The sequence below is a fragment of the Danio aesculapii genome, chromosome 4 (genome assembly GCF_903798145.1).
Source record: "Danio aesculapii chromosome 4, fDanAes4.1, whole genome shotgun sequence".
Taxonomy (NCBI): domain Eukaryota; kingdom Metazoa; phylum Chordata; class Actinopteri; order Cypriniformes; family Danionidae; genus Danio; species Danio aesculapii.
The window spans coordinates 41,674,941-41,690,220 of record NC_079438.1 but is presented as its reverse complement, the minus strand read 5'-3'; the positions used below and the strand labels follow the sequence as shown (position 1 = coordinate 41,690,220).

Sequence of the window (15,280 nt, the reverse complement as noted above, 5' to 3'; positions counted from 1 at the left end):
AATCGTCAGGTTAATTGGACTGTGATGAACATCATTACGACACTCTTCTTTTTAATGAGGTGTGTGTACGTGTGTAAACACAGACACGATCATTCATATTGAGTGGGATTAGGAGGGCTTTTGTAGTGCGACCGTGTGAGTTTAATGAGAAGTGTATGAAGTTATAAATATAAACTATGTCAAATTATATATTAACAAAAGTGATTTTAAATGCAAATCATAATAAAAATGCAAGTGTCTACTTAAATCTTTCAAATAGCTGAAAATAAAGTCATCATCCATCATCATTTGGCGTAATAAATGAAACGTCATACTTATATAGACCATTTAATATATCTAAAAGTGATTATACGTTGAGTCAGCAGAGCTTTGAAGGATTGTGGTAAAATTCATAGATTTAAAAGCGCATGTAATTAGTATTTTGAATGTGACTGCGATCCTTCAATACATTTATTTTAAATAATTCTTGTTCTAAATACGTTTTTTTAGTACATAACCTACTATTAAATGACATTTTAGTGGGTGTCTTCTGTAACTCATGCTATAAAAAGGCATGATATTCCCTATTACACAAAGTAGAGTAACAGTAAAAATAAAATAAGACAATACATGGTCACAAATAAAAGCAACAAAACATAAAATCATTACAAATCAGTAAGATCGATCCACATTAATTAAAGGAATAAAAAAGGATAGTGTCGGGATAGTGTTAATAGTTCAAGAAGCATTATCTGCATGTAAGTCTAATTTATTTACTATGTTATATATTATTTATTTGTATACTACATATCCTTAAGATTCAGTATCCTCAGTCAAAGCAGGGATTTTTCTCTACTCTTCAAAGTTCTACTCTTTGAAGTTTTTATTCTACAAAATTTGCTATATGTATTTACTAATTTTCTTGTACATTTAAACAAGCAGTTTTTTAGTGAAACTGTTTTCTAAACCCATTACCTTGTGTGTACAAATAAATTATTCTGTCAGCTTTAAAAAAAACAATTGGAAAAACGTAATTACCCCTGTTTCTCTTTATCTGGGTTTGCTCAGAGAGCGGAGCAGATTGATTTTGACAGGATTGATCCATAGCATTATGTCTCTCTCTCTCTCTCTCTTTTCTTTGCAGATGTGACTGTCGCTAGTACAGTCAGAGTCATGTTGTCTTGACAGAGACCTGCTTTTGTGTTGTTCTGACAGTTGTTGTAGAAAAGAGCCTCTGCGTCTGATTACATGAAGTCTCTGACAAACTCCATGACAAAAAAAGAGTGAGAAATGGGCATGTTCAAATGACGACTCTTCTTATTGTCGTGTCAGGGCAACTTAACATTCACTCATGAAACACAATGCTTACAAGAGCAGTTTTTTTTTTGTGTATTTCTCAGTGTGACTGCATTAATCTGTAACACTGTAAAATAATGGTCGATTACTTAATGTACTAACTAACAGGAGCAAACAATGAGCAACACATTTATCACGATGTTTATTAATCTTTGTTCACTTTAGTTAATGAAAATACTGTCGGAATTATTTATTGATAACTTACAGTGCATTAACTAATGTTAACAAACATACCTTTGGATGTTAATGATGCATTTATAAATGCTGAACAAGTATTGTTCATGCTTTCTTCATGTTGACCTTGATTTTATTTGTGGGAATAACCAAAAATACATGGTTTAAGTGAAAATTATAGATTTTTGTTTTAATTTTAATATTATATTATTAAAGAACATGTTACATGAAGACATTTAGTAAATTTCCTTTCATAAATATACCAAAAACATTATTTCCAATTAAAAATATGCATTGCTAAGAACCTAATTTTTGAAAGAACTTAAAATTTTCTCAGAAATTATATTTTTGTTGTTGTTGTTGTTGTTGTTTTGAACTTTCATTCTCCAGATTTTCAAATAGTTGTTACTCGGCCATAATTTCTCCTAAACAAATCACCCATCGATGGAAATGTCTTAGATTGTGCATGAATCTCAATTTCCGCCCAAAAAATGCCCCTTATGACTGGTTTCGTGGTCTAGTGTCACAGGTTTTTAATTGTAATTTTAAAGTCAGATATATATGCAAATCTTCTGTCTAAATCGATTCAGTTCCACCAGACAAACTCTTTAAAAATCCATTTTAACTTGCGCAAGAGCCTGCATGAATGATTCATGATTCATTTGCATAGCATTGTGAATCAGATGTGTGTGTTATTGGTAGTTTGGGGCTAGTTTGATTGCTGTCCTTGGTCTGAATGAGAAAGATCTCTGTCCAACCTGACCGACCTGATCACTGTATTACCAGAAAGCATGTTTGGCCTAGAACAGCTTGCCTGAAATTGCTGCACTGTTGATTTATGGGTAAACAGAAGTCAGTGGCTGTTAATGGTGAATTGACAGGAGCCACTGTATATGCTACAGTATGTGCCTGTGCATCTACAACATCAACAGCAATCAATACATCTGAATGATGTTATTGCTTACAAAAATGATCTTATTGTTTACAATAATGTGTTCATTTGTGAAAGCCTTCGGTTGTGTAGTCCAGCGGAGCTACAATGGAGGAAAAGGTTTTTACATTTTAAATGTGTTTTGTTCCCAAACAGTTTCCCAGTACTGGGTTGCAGCTGGAAAAGCATCCGCTGTGTAAAACATATGTTGGAATAGTTAGTGGTCCCTTCCTCTGTGGCAACCCCTGATAAATAGGGGACTAAGCCGAAGGAAAATTAATGAATGAATAAATGTGCCCAAGCAGTCTCTGTGTGGATGGAAGGACAAAATAAAGAGCAAATAAGCATTTTCAATTAAAAGCATTGGCCTGAGTGTAAAAAACGTTGGGTCTATTTTAGGAAAACTGGATTAATCAGACAAAACATCTCAAAAACATGCATGAATCTTATTTTGTTCCTTGAAATAGCAAACACCTGCAAAATGCACACAGAAAAGTGCTTAAGACACACAGGATGTACAGCTATACACAAATATCTTTACATCTAAAACAAAAATAAATAAAGGATTAAAATGTTACAAAAAATATTATTTTCTACATAAATATAAAAACCACTGTCAGGGGGCTTTTTCAGTTTATTCATGACAGTTTGCATTTGTGTAATGTTATTATTATCAGTATTATTTATTATATGCATATTTATATTTGCTTTAACAAAAACTAGTTTAGATTTGTCCACCTGTCGGGTTTTGAAGATGTATCACCATATGGGACATCAAATTATACGTGTATATATGGATATAACTCAGTTTTTGACTACACTTGATTATTTTTGTTCATTTATTCGTTTGCTGGAAATTAGAAACAAATTTAGAAATAGATTTGAATCAAGTTTTTGCACTTAACAAGCTAAATTAAATATTTATGCTAATGGTATTTAGTTTACGCCATGTGCTTAAGACTTTGCACCTAGATCATTAAAATAGAGCCCAATGTTGTTCATTTTTCTATCCAAGTTTGGGTAAAATATAGATAGACCTAACCAATGGGTTGTGTTTTTAAATGTTTTTTTTTTTTTATCCAATCCATATTTTACATAAAATCTCGTGGTGTATTTATTAGTTTAAGCCATACATTGTTTGTTTGGGTACATTGGAAAATAATATATAATGCAGGTACAACAGTTGATACTAAAAACAGTTATCCAAGTATATATATATATATATATATATATATATATATACTGTATTTGTATAAATGGTAGCTAAAATAATGTTAGCAAAATGAACCTTATAGGAAAGTTTTGCTCAAGAGTTTTTTAAAATTATGACTCTTTATAATAGATAATGCAGAAAAACACACTATAACAGTAGTTATCATAGATCATTTATTACAACCAAATGTATCACGCATTTGCTTATACAATGATGTTTTGATATTGATACATTTTGAAAAAAAAAAAAAAAACTACACTGTAAAAATGCTCCACACAATCAATTTGTTTAGGGATAACATAAAGGAATTAAGTTAACTTAATACTTTTACAAATTTAATTAGGTTAAACATAAAACAACCCAGCAAACAATTAGTGTTTAAAAGACATCTAATAGACATCTAAACGTAGACAGCTTGGCTAAAACAAAGCTAAACTTGGGCTGTCAGTGAAAATCTAATAGACATTTAAGAATAGCCAAAAACTAGACTAGTAGTCAAATAGAAAGATTTATGTGTGGTCATTCATTTCTGTTTGTTTGATGACTAGTCTAGTTTTGGCCTATTCTTAGACATCTATTAGATTTTGACTGACAGCCCAAATTTAGCCTTGTTTAGCCAAGAGGACTATGTTTCAGTGTCTATTAGATGTCCATTAGACTTCTTTTAACTAAAAATGCTGGTAATTAGTTGCCCCAAAAATACTTAAGAATTGTGTTGTTTCAGTTCATTTTTTAAATAAGTAGTTTTAAAAACATCAAACATAATTTTTGGAGTGTAAATGGTATAAAATTTTCTCCCTGGCTACAAAAGAATCTTCCTAATGCAAACTTTATCTTATTCCTGATAGCTGATGTAACATGTGACCTGGGCAAGAGCTTTTCTCCCTCTTTCTCTCTCTTTGCGTGATTACTGGCTAATAGCTAATTATCAGATGGCAACAGGCTCGTCTTTCTCATTCAGAAGGCCACGTGACCTGCCTAATGGCTGATCTCAGCTCAGCTCAGCACCAGACATCCTCCGACACACATACACACACACAGCCAGCTGCTCTCACTCGCTCTTTCTGTTCGTCTTAACCCATCGCTTCTGCAGAGCTTTTGTACAGCTGTTTATTCCCCGACACAGGTAGTATTTTTAGCATCTCTCCTGGAGGAACATTTTGTATTGCAGTCCCTCCGAGATGGAGAAGAGGGATGTAGGTGAAGAAAAAAGAGCTCAGTCGTTCATCAAGTAACCCTAATAATTAGCTCTAATGTTTCTCATCTGCAAAAACAAGGTCAATGAGGCCACCGAGGGCTTACAAGCAGGACGCACAGCTCTTATTATGTGCTTGTTATTAAATTTAACACTCTGTTGTTGTTAAGGTAATAATAATGTTTCGTAAGTTGTCAGTGTTATTTGTAATATTAACCAACTGGCTGTACATTTCATACTACTTCGTTTTAAAAATGAATGAATAAATAAAAAAGTGTACACTAAATAGAGGGTTGAGTTTGAATCAGTTAGGTTATCATATACTGTCAAACGGTTTGTCTGTAGAATGTTGCTGATGACCAATCAGATTCAAGTACTCTAGAGAGTTGTGTAATAGCAGAATTGAATTTATTTGATTAGCTATAGTGCACTAGACATTGCTCTTCATAATAGCTTGGAGCAGCTAATATGCTGAAACCTTATGCATTCAGCAAATGAAATATGATTTTGCCAGAGCAATAAATGCAAGCTGCATATCTTAAATGTGAGGCAGTAAAAAGGAGAGCTGAATGTTTCTTTTGAACTGTTCCCATGGGTTACATACAATAAACTAAACAAATACAGCTAGTGTGCACTGACTTTTTTTTGTTGTATTTTTTATATATAGTTTTTCAAACTAGTGATTCCCAAAACTAGTGATTCTTATAATCTGGTTCCTTTAATAGATCACAAATGTTGTGCACAACTGATCTGACAGAAGTTTTTTTGTGTGTGTGAATCAAAAACATTTTGCATTATCAATTTAGTTTGATTCCCACACTAATGACTCTTATGAATTGGTTTCTTTCTAGTGAATCAGAAACGTTTAGTGTGAAACATTTAGTTTGATTCCCAAACTGACTTTTATTAACTGGTTCTTTTTAGTGAATCAGAAACATCCAGTGTGATCCATTTAGTCTGATTCCAAACAAGTGAACCTTATTAACCCATTTCTTTCTAGTAAATCAGAAACAATCAGCGTGACCAATTTAGTTTAATTCCAAAGCAATAGAATCTTATGAACTGGTTTCTTTTTAGTGAAACAGAAACATTCAGCAATGCCGGTTTACTCTGATTACCAGACAAGTGACTTGTACGAATTGGTCATTTCTAGTGAATCAGAAACATTCAATATGACCAATTTAATATGATTTCTAAACTAATGACACTTATGAATGAGTTTTTCTCTAGTGAATCAGCAACATTCAGCATGACCCATTTAGTCTGATTTCCAAACAAGTAAATCTTATGAACTGTTTTTTTTTTAAAAGCAAATTAGAAACAATCGAGATGACCCATTTAGTCTGATTTCCAAACAAGTAAATCTTATGAGCGTGACCAATTTACCAATAAACTTGTTTTTTTTTTTTTTTCAAATGAATCAGAAACATCCATGATGACCCATTTATTCTGATTACCCAACTAATGACTCTTATCAACTGTTTTTTTAGAGAATCAGAAACATCCAGTGTGACCCATTTATTCTGATTCCAAGCAAGTGGATCTTATTAACCTATTACTTTCTAGTGAATCAGAAATAATCAACTTGACCAATTTAGTTTGATTCCAAAACAAGTGGATCTTATGAACTGGTTTCTTTTTGGTGAATCAAAAAACATTCAGCATGACCAATTTACTCTCATTACCAAACAAATGACTCTTATGAACTGGTTATTTCCAGTGAATCAGAAACATTCAATATGACCAATTTAATTTGATTCTCAAACTAATGAGTCTTATGAACTATTTTTAGTCTGCAACATTCAGCATGACCCAAAGAAGTAAACCTTAGGATTTTTTTTTTCAAGTGAATCAGAAACAATGAACATGACCCATTTAGTCTGATTTCCTAACATGTGAACCTAGTGAACCCGTTTCTTTCAAGTGAATCATAAACATTTAGCATGACCCATTTAGTCTGATTCCCCAACTAATGACTCTTGTGAACTGGTTCTTTTTAGTGAATCAAAAGCATTCAGTGTGAAACATTTAGTCTGATTCCCAAACAAGTGAATCTTATTAACCCATTTCTTTCTAGTCAGTTAGAAACAATCAACAATCAATTATAATAATCAAATGACCTATTTAGTTTGATTTCAAAGCAAGTGAATCTTATGAACTGCTTTCTTTTTAATGAATCAGAAACATTCAGCATGGCCAATTTACTCTGATTACCGAACAAGTGACTCTTCTAGTGAATCAGAAACACTCAATATAACCAATTTAATCTGATTCCTAAACTAGTGACTGTTATGATCTAGTTTCTTTTTAGTGAATCATAAACATTCAGCGGGCGACGCAGTGGTGCAATAGGTAGTGCTGATACCTCACAAGAAGGTTGCTTGTTCGACCCTCGGCTGGATCAATTGGCGTTTCTGTGTGGAGTTTGCATGTTCTCCCTGCGTTCACGTGGGTTTCCTCCAGGTGCTCTGGTTTCCCCCACAGTCCAAAGACAATTGGGTTAATTGGATAGGCTAAATTGTCCAAAGTGTATGAGTGTGAATGAGTATGTGTGGATGTTTCCCAGAGATGGGTTGCAACTAAAAGGGCATTTGCTGCATAAAACATGTGCTGGATAAGTTGGCGGTTCATTCCGCTGTGGCGACCCCTAATTAATAAAGGGACTAAGTCGAAAAGAAAATGAATGAATGAATGAATGAAACATTCAGCGTGACCTATTTAGTCTGATTTCAAAACAAGTGAATCTTATGAACAGTTTTTTTTATAAAGCGAATCAGAAACAATGGCCATGACCCATTTAGTCTGATTCCCAAACAAGTGAATCTTATGAGGCAGTTTCTTTCAAGTCAACCAGAAACATTTAGCATGACCCATTTAGTCTGATTTCCCAAAAAAATGGCTCTCATGAACTAATTCTTTCTGGTGAATCAGTCAACATGACCAATTCTTCTGATTCCCAAACTAACAACTCTTATGAAGCGCTTTTGTTGTTGTTGTTTGTTTGTTTGTTTAGTGAATCTGAAACATTTTTACTATCTTTTATAGTAAATTGAATTGCAGCACAATCCATCTAGTCTTCTATGAGTGATTTTGTTTAATGAAAACTTGTGTAACATATTAGTTTCTGGTTCATCATCACTGCGATAATGAATCATGATAATGAAGTGTTCACCGAATCAGCATATGACTCGCAATATCCTTTTCAGTGATGTCCATATCAAAATGAACAAAATTCCCCTTCCGTGCAGGCGGTCAGTCACGTGCTACAACTGTTTTACACACACATTCAGTCACTGTCTGCCCACACGAGTCTTTGAATGGTGAAAAATATGCGTCCTTGGAAGGATTCAACAGACAGCACTCAGTTTTTCAGTGCAGTGAGAAGCGGTTTAAGGAGAGGGGTGCGTTTCTCCTGCGCATGATTGCCGATGTGAGTGTGCCCTTTACATGCTCACTGCTTTGCTTTCTGTGCTCTAGTTCACAGCAAGAGAGAGAGAGGGCAAGGGAGTATGAGAGAGAAAGAGGGAGAGAGAAGAAGGCATTGCAAAGGGCCTAAGGGTTGTAGAGATGAAAACAAACCTATGGTTATATAACCAGAACAACGTCACGTGACACTGGTGAGTTATTGAGAGCAATCACATACAGTATAAACGTACTTCATCCAGCAGCAAATTAGACATTCAACAGACTCAGCACTTTCAGTTGCTGTTTGGTTGTTATTATATAGAAAACAATTGCTTGCAGGGAACTGATGTCTTTTTTCTTTTCCCACAGTTATAGAAGAGTTTTTAGAGCACTGATTAATCTGAGATAATTCAATTAAAAATGTACTTTATTGTTTGATCAAATAGATCTTTCATTGGTCAGTGATGTGAACTCATTGATTCACAGCATGTATCTGCATTTTAATCATCGATTTATATAATTTGTAAATGTGTGTGTAGTGTATATATTCTATATACACATAAATATACGGTGTGTATGTATATATTACACGTTTATATATACATTTATTATTCAATCATTTTCTTTTCGGCTTAGTCCTTTTATTAATCTGGGGTCATGAACCACCAATTTATCCAGCATATGTTTTACGCAGCGGATGACCTTCCAGCTACAGCCAAACCTCTTACCCAATTCCCCTGTACCGCATGTCTTTGGACTGTGGGTTAAACCGGTGCACCCGGAGAAAACCCACGCGATCACGGGGAGAACATGCAAACTCCACACTGAAATGCCAACTAACACAGTCGAGGCTCGAACCAGCGACCTTCTTGCTGTGAGGCGAACGTGCCACCCACTGCGCCACCATGATGCCCTCCAATCTGTATATTTTACATAGATTTTTTACTATTTGAAATTGGCTAAAAAGTAATTTGTTTGTTATACCCTCACCGGCCACTTTATTAGGTACACCTGTCCAACTGCTCGTTAACACAGATTTCTAATCAGCCAATCACATTGCAGAAACTCTATATATATATGTATATATATATATATATACAGTATATACAGTTGAAGTCAGAATTATAAGCCCCCCGTTGAATTTTTTTTTCTTTTTCAAATATTACCCAAATGATGTTTAACAGAGCAAGGAAATTTTCACAGTATGTCTGATAATATTTTTTCTTCTGGAGAAAGTCTTATTTGTTTTATTTTAGCTAGAATAAAAGCAGTTTTACATTTTTTAAACCACTTAAAGGCCAAAATTATTAGCCTCTTTAAGCTATATATTTTTTAATAGTCTACAGAACAAACCAGCGCTATATAATAACTTGCCTAATTACCGTAATCTGCCTAGTTAACCTAATTAACCTAGTTAAGCCTTTAAATGTCACTTTAAGCTGTATAGAAGTGTCTTGAAAAATATGTAATAAAATATTTTCTGTCATCATGGCAAATATAAAATAAATCAGTTATTGGAAATGAGTTATTAAAACTATTATGTTTATTAACTATATATATATATATAAATATATTTGTGTGTGTGTGTGTACTATCAGGGGTCATGTGTTCATGTGTCAGCAATAGCCTAACAGAATGCTAACAGTTAGCTTTCTTGTTTCATTATGTCACTGAAATGCTTTAAAAACGTTCTCATGTGCAAAAATGGTCTTGGGTGGTTTAAGCCTTACACCTCTCTGAGCTTCCCTGTATTTCACACCCTAATCTTCCCCTTCCACTGACGGCTTCAGCAAGACAGTGCCATCTGTCTAACTGTCAGTAGGTATCAGTCTGCCCTCTTCCCCTCGCCACAGCAGGACAAGCGTGACATAACTGTGCCATCCAAGAGCATCAAGATCGAAACTGTTGAAAAATTGCTTATGACAGCCCTCACAAAGCATGCAGGAAAGAGGGAATTGTTTCTCCTTTTTTTACATAAGACCCAGATGGTGATTTTTCAAACATCTGCATGAACAGTAACACAAAGCTGAATATGTAGTTCCTCGAGACGCATTTAAACTGGTGTGTAAAAACGAGCAGCTCACTGCCTCTGACAGCCAGTTATCTTTAGCTCACACTTTTTGAGAGGCTCTGACATGGTAAGCTGTGCACACAGGCTTCAGCTCTTCCCCGCTGTGCTCCCAGATCATTTAAATGCAGGCTCTAATCATAGGCACACGCATATAAACACGCATGCTCATATTGTGAAGCTTTCTTGGAGTATGCGCTGGGAATTTGGGAATGTGCCATCTAATCAGAGTTGATGACAGCGGGACGGTTATTACGCCAGAGAGAGAGAGAAACACAACCAGTACACTTTAATGACTTTTAGAGGAAGTAGATATCGCTAAATGACCAGGACATAGCTTGTGGGTTATTACAGAACTGTTGTTTGTGTATGATTCAGGTGGTAAAGATCAACAGAGCTTAATCATAAAGGAATAGGAGTTTGTGAGCTTTGGGATTAGAGGTGAGATATTATAATATATGTTGTCATGTGAGAAACTGTTTATTTGTGTGTCTACCAATATGTGTCCACCAATAAGCTTCTGATGACTAAAAATAAGTGGGAAAAGCTAAGGAGCTTAAGCCGTGAGGAATCTTATGTGGGAATACGCTTCTCTCATTAATTCATGAGAGGATTAATTTGCGCACCGTTAAAGAGATTTCACTTCATAGCAGCGATGAAGCAAACAGAGGTCATATATTACACTTTTTGGGGTTTTATTTGGTAATCTTGTCAAAACAGCAAAAAATGCTGCATTAATAAGGCCAGGACAGCAGGTGGCGATGTCTATTGGTAAAGAAACACAACGCACATCCGCAGGTATGGTTCTTGTCATTGTTTTGGATTTCAAGTACTCAAACATGCCTATATGTAAGGGATAAAATACATCCAGGTGGTTGTTACGCCCGATTCAAATGAGTCTTCAGCGTCAACGATTGACGGAGGGCGTGTCTGAAGTTGGGGCTGATGTGATAATCATAGCAGTGTCAGTCAATGAAGTTAGTCCGCAATCAGTTACTGTTTGAGCTGGGAAGTTTGCATATCTGATTGGCTGACTCTTCCGTTGGCGCTTGAAAAGTTGAGAAATTCCCAACTTCTTTTGGGCACAGATAGATCTACAATTCAGTTTGGCAATGCTTGATGTCAAAGTGAATGGGAAACGTTGACGCTTTGGGTTGTAGTGGATGGGGGATGGAGTTGGGCCCCCTAATAGTAACTCTGGTAATCAGTAACTAGTGCATGGGCCATTAGAATCGTCCTAACTCACCACCCCCCGTGGTGGCCCTGGCCTCAAGGACTTTATTTTGTGAAAACCACCATCTGAATGTACTTTATCCAGCTTATTGCATGGCTAAATGCCACATAGAAAATTGTTATCTGGGAATAACATTGCTTGGAATGTTGTGACTGATCTAATAGTAAGCGCATGCATTTCACAAATGAATGTGAAAGAAACAATGGGAAAAAATACAGAAAGCATTAGTCAAAATATGCAGAATGATCGAACTTTTGCTCGGACAGCAAAGTTTAAATCCCATTTGGTTAGCGTGTTTCAACGACATGTCCAGTAAGGGTCAAAAATTAGCTCAGTAGATCTTTTGTGGTCTTTTGTGGCTGACTAAACTGACCTCACGAGCATTTACAATATCAAAGCAATCCAATCAAGTGTGTTTTAGACTACATCTGACCCAAAACAAATACTAAATTGTGATCCTAGCCTCATAACCTCCTTAAGAAGGGACAAATTAATCACTCAGTTTCATGGGATGTAGAGTGATTAGCTTGATTCAAGTACACTAGAAAAGACATTGTGAGGTCCTCAGCATGATATAAGCCATGATGTGTGTGTGTGTGTGCGCGCGCCTATGTGCTGGTTTTGGTGGTTTATGAAGACACAAATTTGTATGATGACATGGGTATGATCTAATTATTTATATGAGTACATGCCTTGTGTCCTCGCAATTCAAAACGGTTAAAAATCATACTAAACGGGGTCTTTTAACATTCAATATCTGCCATGGGTTTCCCATGATGGTTGGGTTTATGGATACGGGTTAGGTATAGCCTGATCTCACAATAAAACGTAAGTATTTTACGTTTTGACAGTTTAGTGGCTAATTCGTACGAATTCGTACGAGTTCAGTTGTACGAAATTGTACGATTTTAAAAAGGAGGCGTGGCACTTAACCCCACCCCTAAACCCAACCGTCATTGGCGGATGAGCAAATCGTACTAAATTGTACGAATTAGATCGTACGAATTAGCCACTAAATCAAAAAGTTACGAATTGCCATGAGATTGTGTTGGTATGTACTGTATACCTGTTTACAGTATAAAATACATAACACTCATGGAGAGTCCTCATAAACCACCAAAACCAAAACTTGCACACTGCCTATGAGGTCCCCATGAGTAAATCTAAAGGTTAATCATACAGAATGAAGTATTTAGCAAATGTGAAAATGTGATCCTAAACCTCTTGTTTTAAAAATACAATAATTTAATGCCAAAATTCTTTTATTTTTCTTCAGCTTAGTCCGCTATTAATCAGGGGTCGCCACAGTGGAACGAACTGGCAACTATTCCAGCTTTTGTTTTATGCAGTGGATGCCCTTTCAGCCACAACCCAAACACTGGGAAAAACCCATACACTCTCACATTCACACATGGCCAATTTTTATTTATTCAATTTACCTATACCGCATGTCTTTGGACTGGGGGGAAAACCGGAGCGCTCACCTATGTGAACACTGGGTGAACATGCAAACAGAAATGCCAACTGGCACAGCTTTGAATCGAACCAGTGACCTTCTTGCTATGAGGTGACAGTGCTAACCACAGAGCCACCATGCCATCCCTGCTAAAAAATCATTGGCATCATAGAGATTATGTATTAATATCATGTTATAACAAGACATTATCTAAATTTCCTGTACTGAAAATACATCAGAACTAAATTTAAGAACTTAATCTGAACAACTTTAATGGTAATTTCTTAATATTTAAGTTTTTTGATAACCCACAGATTCTAGGTTTTCAAATAGTTGGATCTCGGCCAAATATTGTCCAATATTCTTAAGGTTTAGGGTTAGGGTTGGAGTACAAGTTCAGAATATATACAGAATAAAAATCATTACATCTATGGGAAGTCCCCACAGTGACGTGTGTCTATTCACTAGATTATGAGGCCCAAATGTCCCCGCAAGTACGGTATGTCAATACCAGAATCATAGAGAATGAAGTATTTAATAATGTAAAACTGCAGAATGTTTTCTGTGAGGCTTGTGTTTACGGTTAGGGTTTGGAGACTTAAAATAGAGACGGTACAGTAATATCATTTTGTCTAGGAGAAGACCCCATAAAACACGATAGCCTATCATGTGTTGGGTGTGTGTGAGAGAGAGAAAGTGTGTGATTCTAATCTAGCAGCATGGAGGGGAAGCCGAACACCGGATCTACTGATGTGTCAGAAAACATTCACAGCCATGCCTGGTTGAGGAGCGCTAAATAATGCATCACGTCATTGTGGCATGAAGCATTTGAAACTGCCTACTGATTTACATGCAGAAATATTTGCATTCATACCCGTCTGTCAGTATACCGTTCATAGATAATCCAAAAAATCTCACCAGGTCTTTGGAAGTGCCCAATCTCTTGAGCCCGTCCAGAGGCAGAAGATCAGCCGAGTCCTTGTGAGTGAATTGAGTGGCTTGTTTAAGTCTCCTCTGCTGATGCATGATGGCTTTGTCCCTCATCTCCAACTCCTTCTTGCCCTCGCTCATGGTTTTTGGTGGCGGAGAGGTGAAATAAACACTAACTGAAGCACTAATGAAGCTACTTAGCGCTGATGGATGAGAGTCAGCAAGACCGTGACCCTGATTTACAGCAAGACAGTGTCATACACGCTTCCCCTAAAGCACACACACGCACGTGACAAATGCAGGTTGAAAGGCATCAAAAAATGGCCAATTTTCCACCCTCGAATAGCAAGTTCTAAGCAAACATAAGTTGGAATTACTCCGCTTAAGTCCTCCGTTGTAATCTCTGGATCCTGATAATCTGCTCCAGTGGATTGACAGCTGTCAGTCCAGTGCAGTGATTGGTTTGGTGTTCATGGTGTGTGTGTGTGTGTTTTGGAGAGAGCTCCGTCCTGGTGATGTTCACCCTGTCCTTGCAGCGTTGCAGAGACGAATCGTCCTTCTCTCTTTCACTCTCGTTCTCTATCTCTCCTTCCCTGCTCTCTCTCTCGCTCTCTCTCTCTCTTTCTGCACCTCCCTCTGTGTTTCTCCACCTACCTCTCTTTCGTTTCTCTCGCTCTCTCTCATACTGTCCATTCAAAGTGACTTTTCATTAATTAGCTTCGATTGTTGATTTTTTTTCAACATGCTATGCTTGACCTTCATCTTTTGTGTTATTTACACACACACACACACGAACACACACAAACACACACATACAGACACTTGTGGTAAAACTTCTTATTTAGAAGTCTGCCCAGTATATTTAACAACTTGGTGTACACACCAAAGTGGCCTTAATTTGATCAGAAATAAGATTAAAAATATAGATTTTGTATAATTATTTAGAATAGCTAGACTTTAATATGTCATTTATTTGTGATGATATTTATGTTTATGTTATTCTTTCCAATGTGCTGATTTGTTACTCAAGAAACATTTCTATCAATTATCAATGCTGAAAATAGTTGTTTTATCTAAAATCAATGCAATATATACATGAAGATTTGATATATTATTGTATTTATTATATATTAATAAATTATATATAATAATATAGAATTTATAATTTAATTATTTAGTATTTATTATTTTAGTACTTAGCTTAAATTATTTATTATTTTAGTACTTAGCTCAAATTATTTATTATTTATTATTTTAGTAATTAGTTTAAATTATTTTTTATTCATTTAGTATTTATTATTTTAGTATTTAGTTTAAATTGTTCATTATTTTAATATTT

General features: G+C 35.6%; 1 protein-coding gene across 1 annotated transcript in view; it reads right to left on the bottom strand.

Moving 5' to 3' along the window:
- The window catches only part of nrip2 (nuclear receptor interacting protein 2), a 50,065-nt gene extending 35,560 nt beyond the window's left edge, over window positions 1-14,505 (bottom strand). Inside the window, exon 1 of the mRNA XM_056455696.1 lies at window positions 13,930-14,505. Within this exon, the coding sequence (XP_056311671.1) occupies window positions 13,930-14,082 (153 nt within the window). The 5' untranslated portion in view covers window positions 14,083-14,505. The remainder of the gene's footprint in view (window positions 1-13,929) is intronic.
- Window positions 14,506-15,280: the final 775 nt, after the last annotated feature.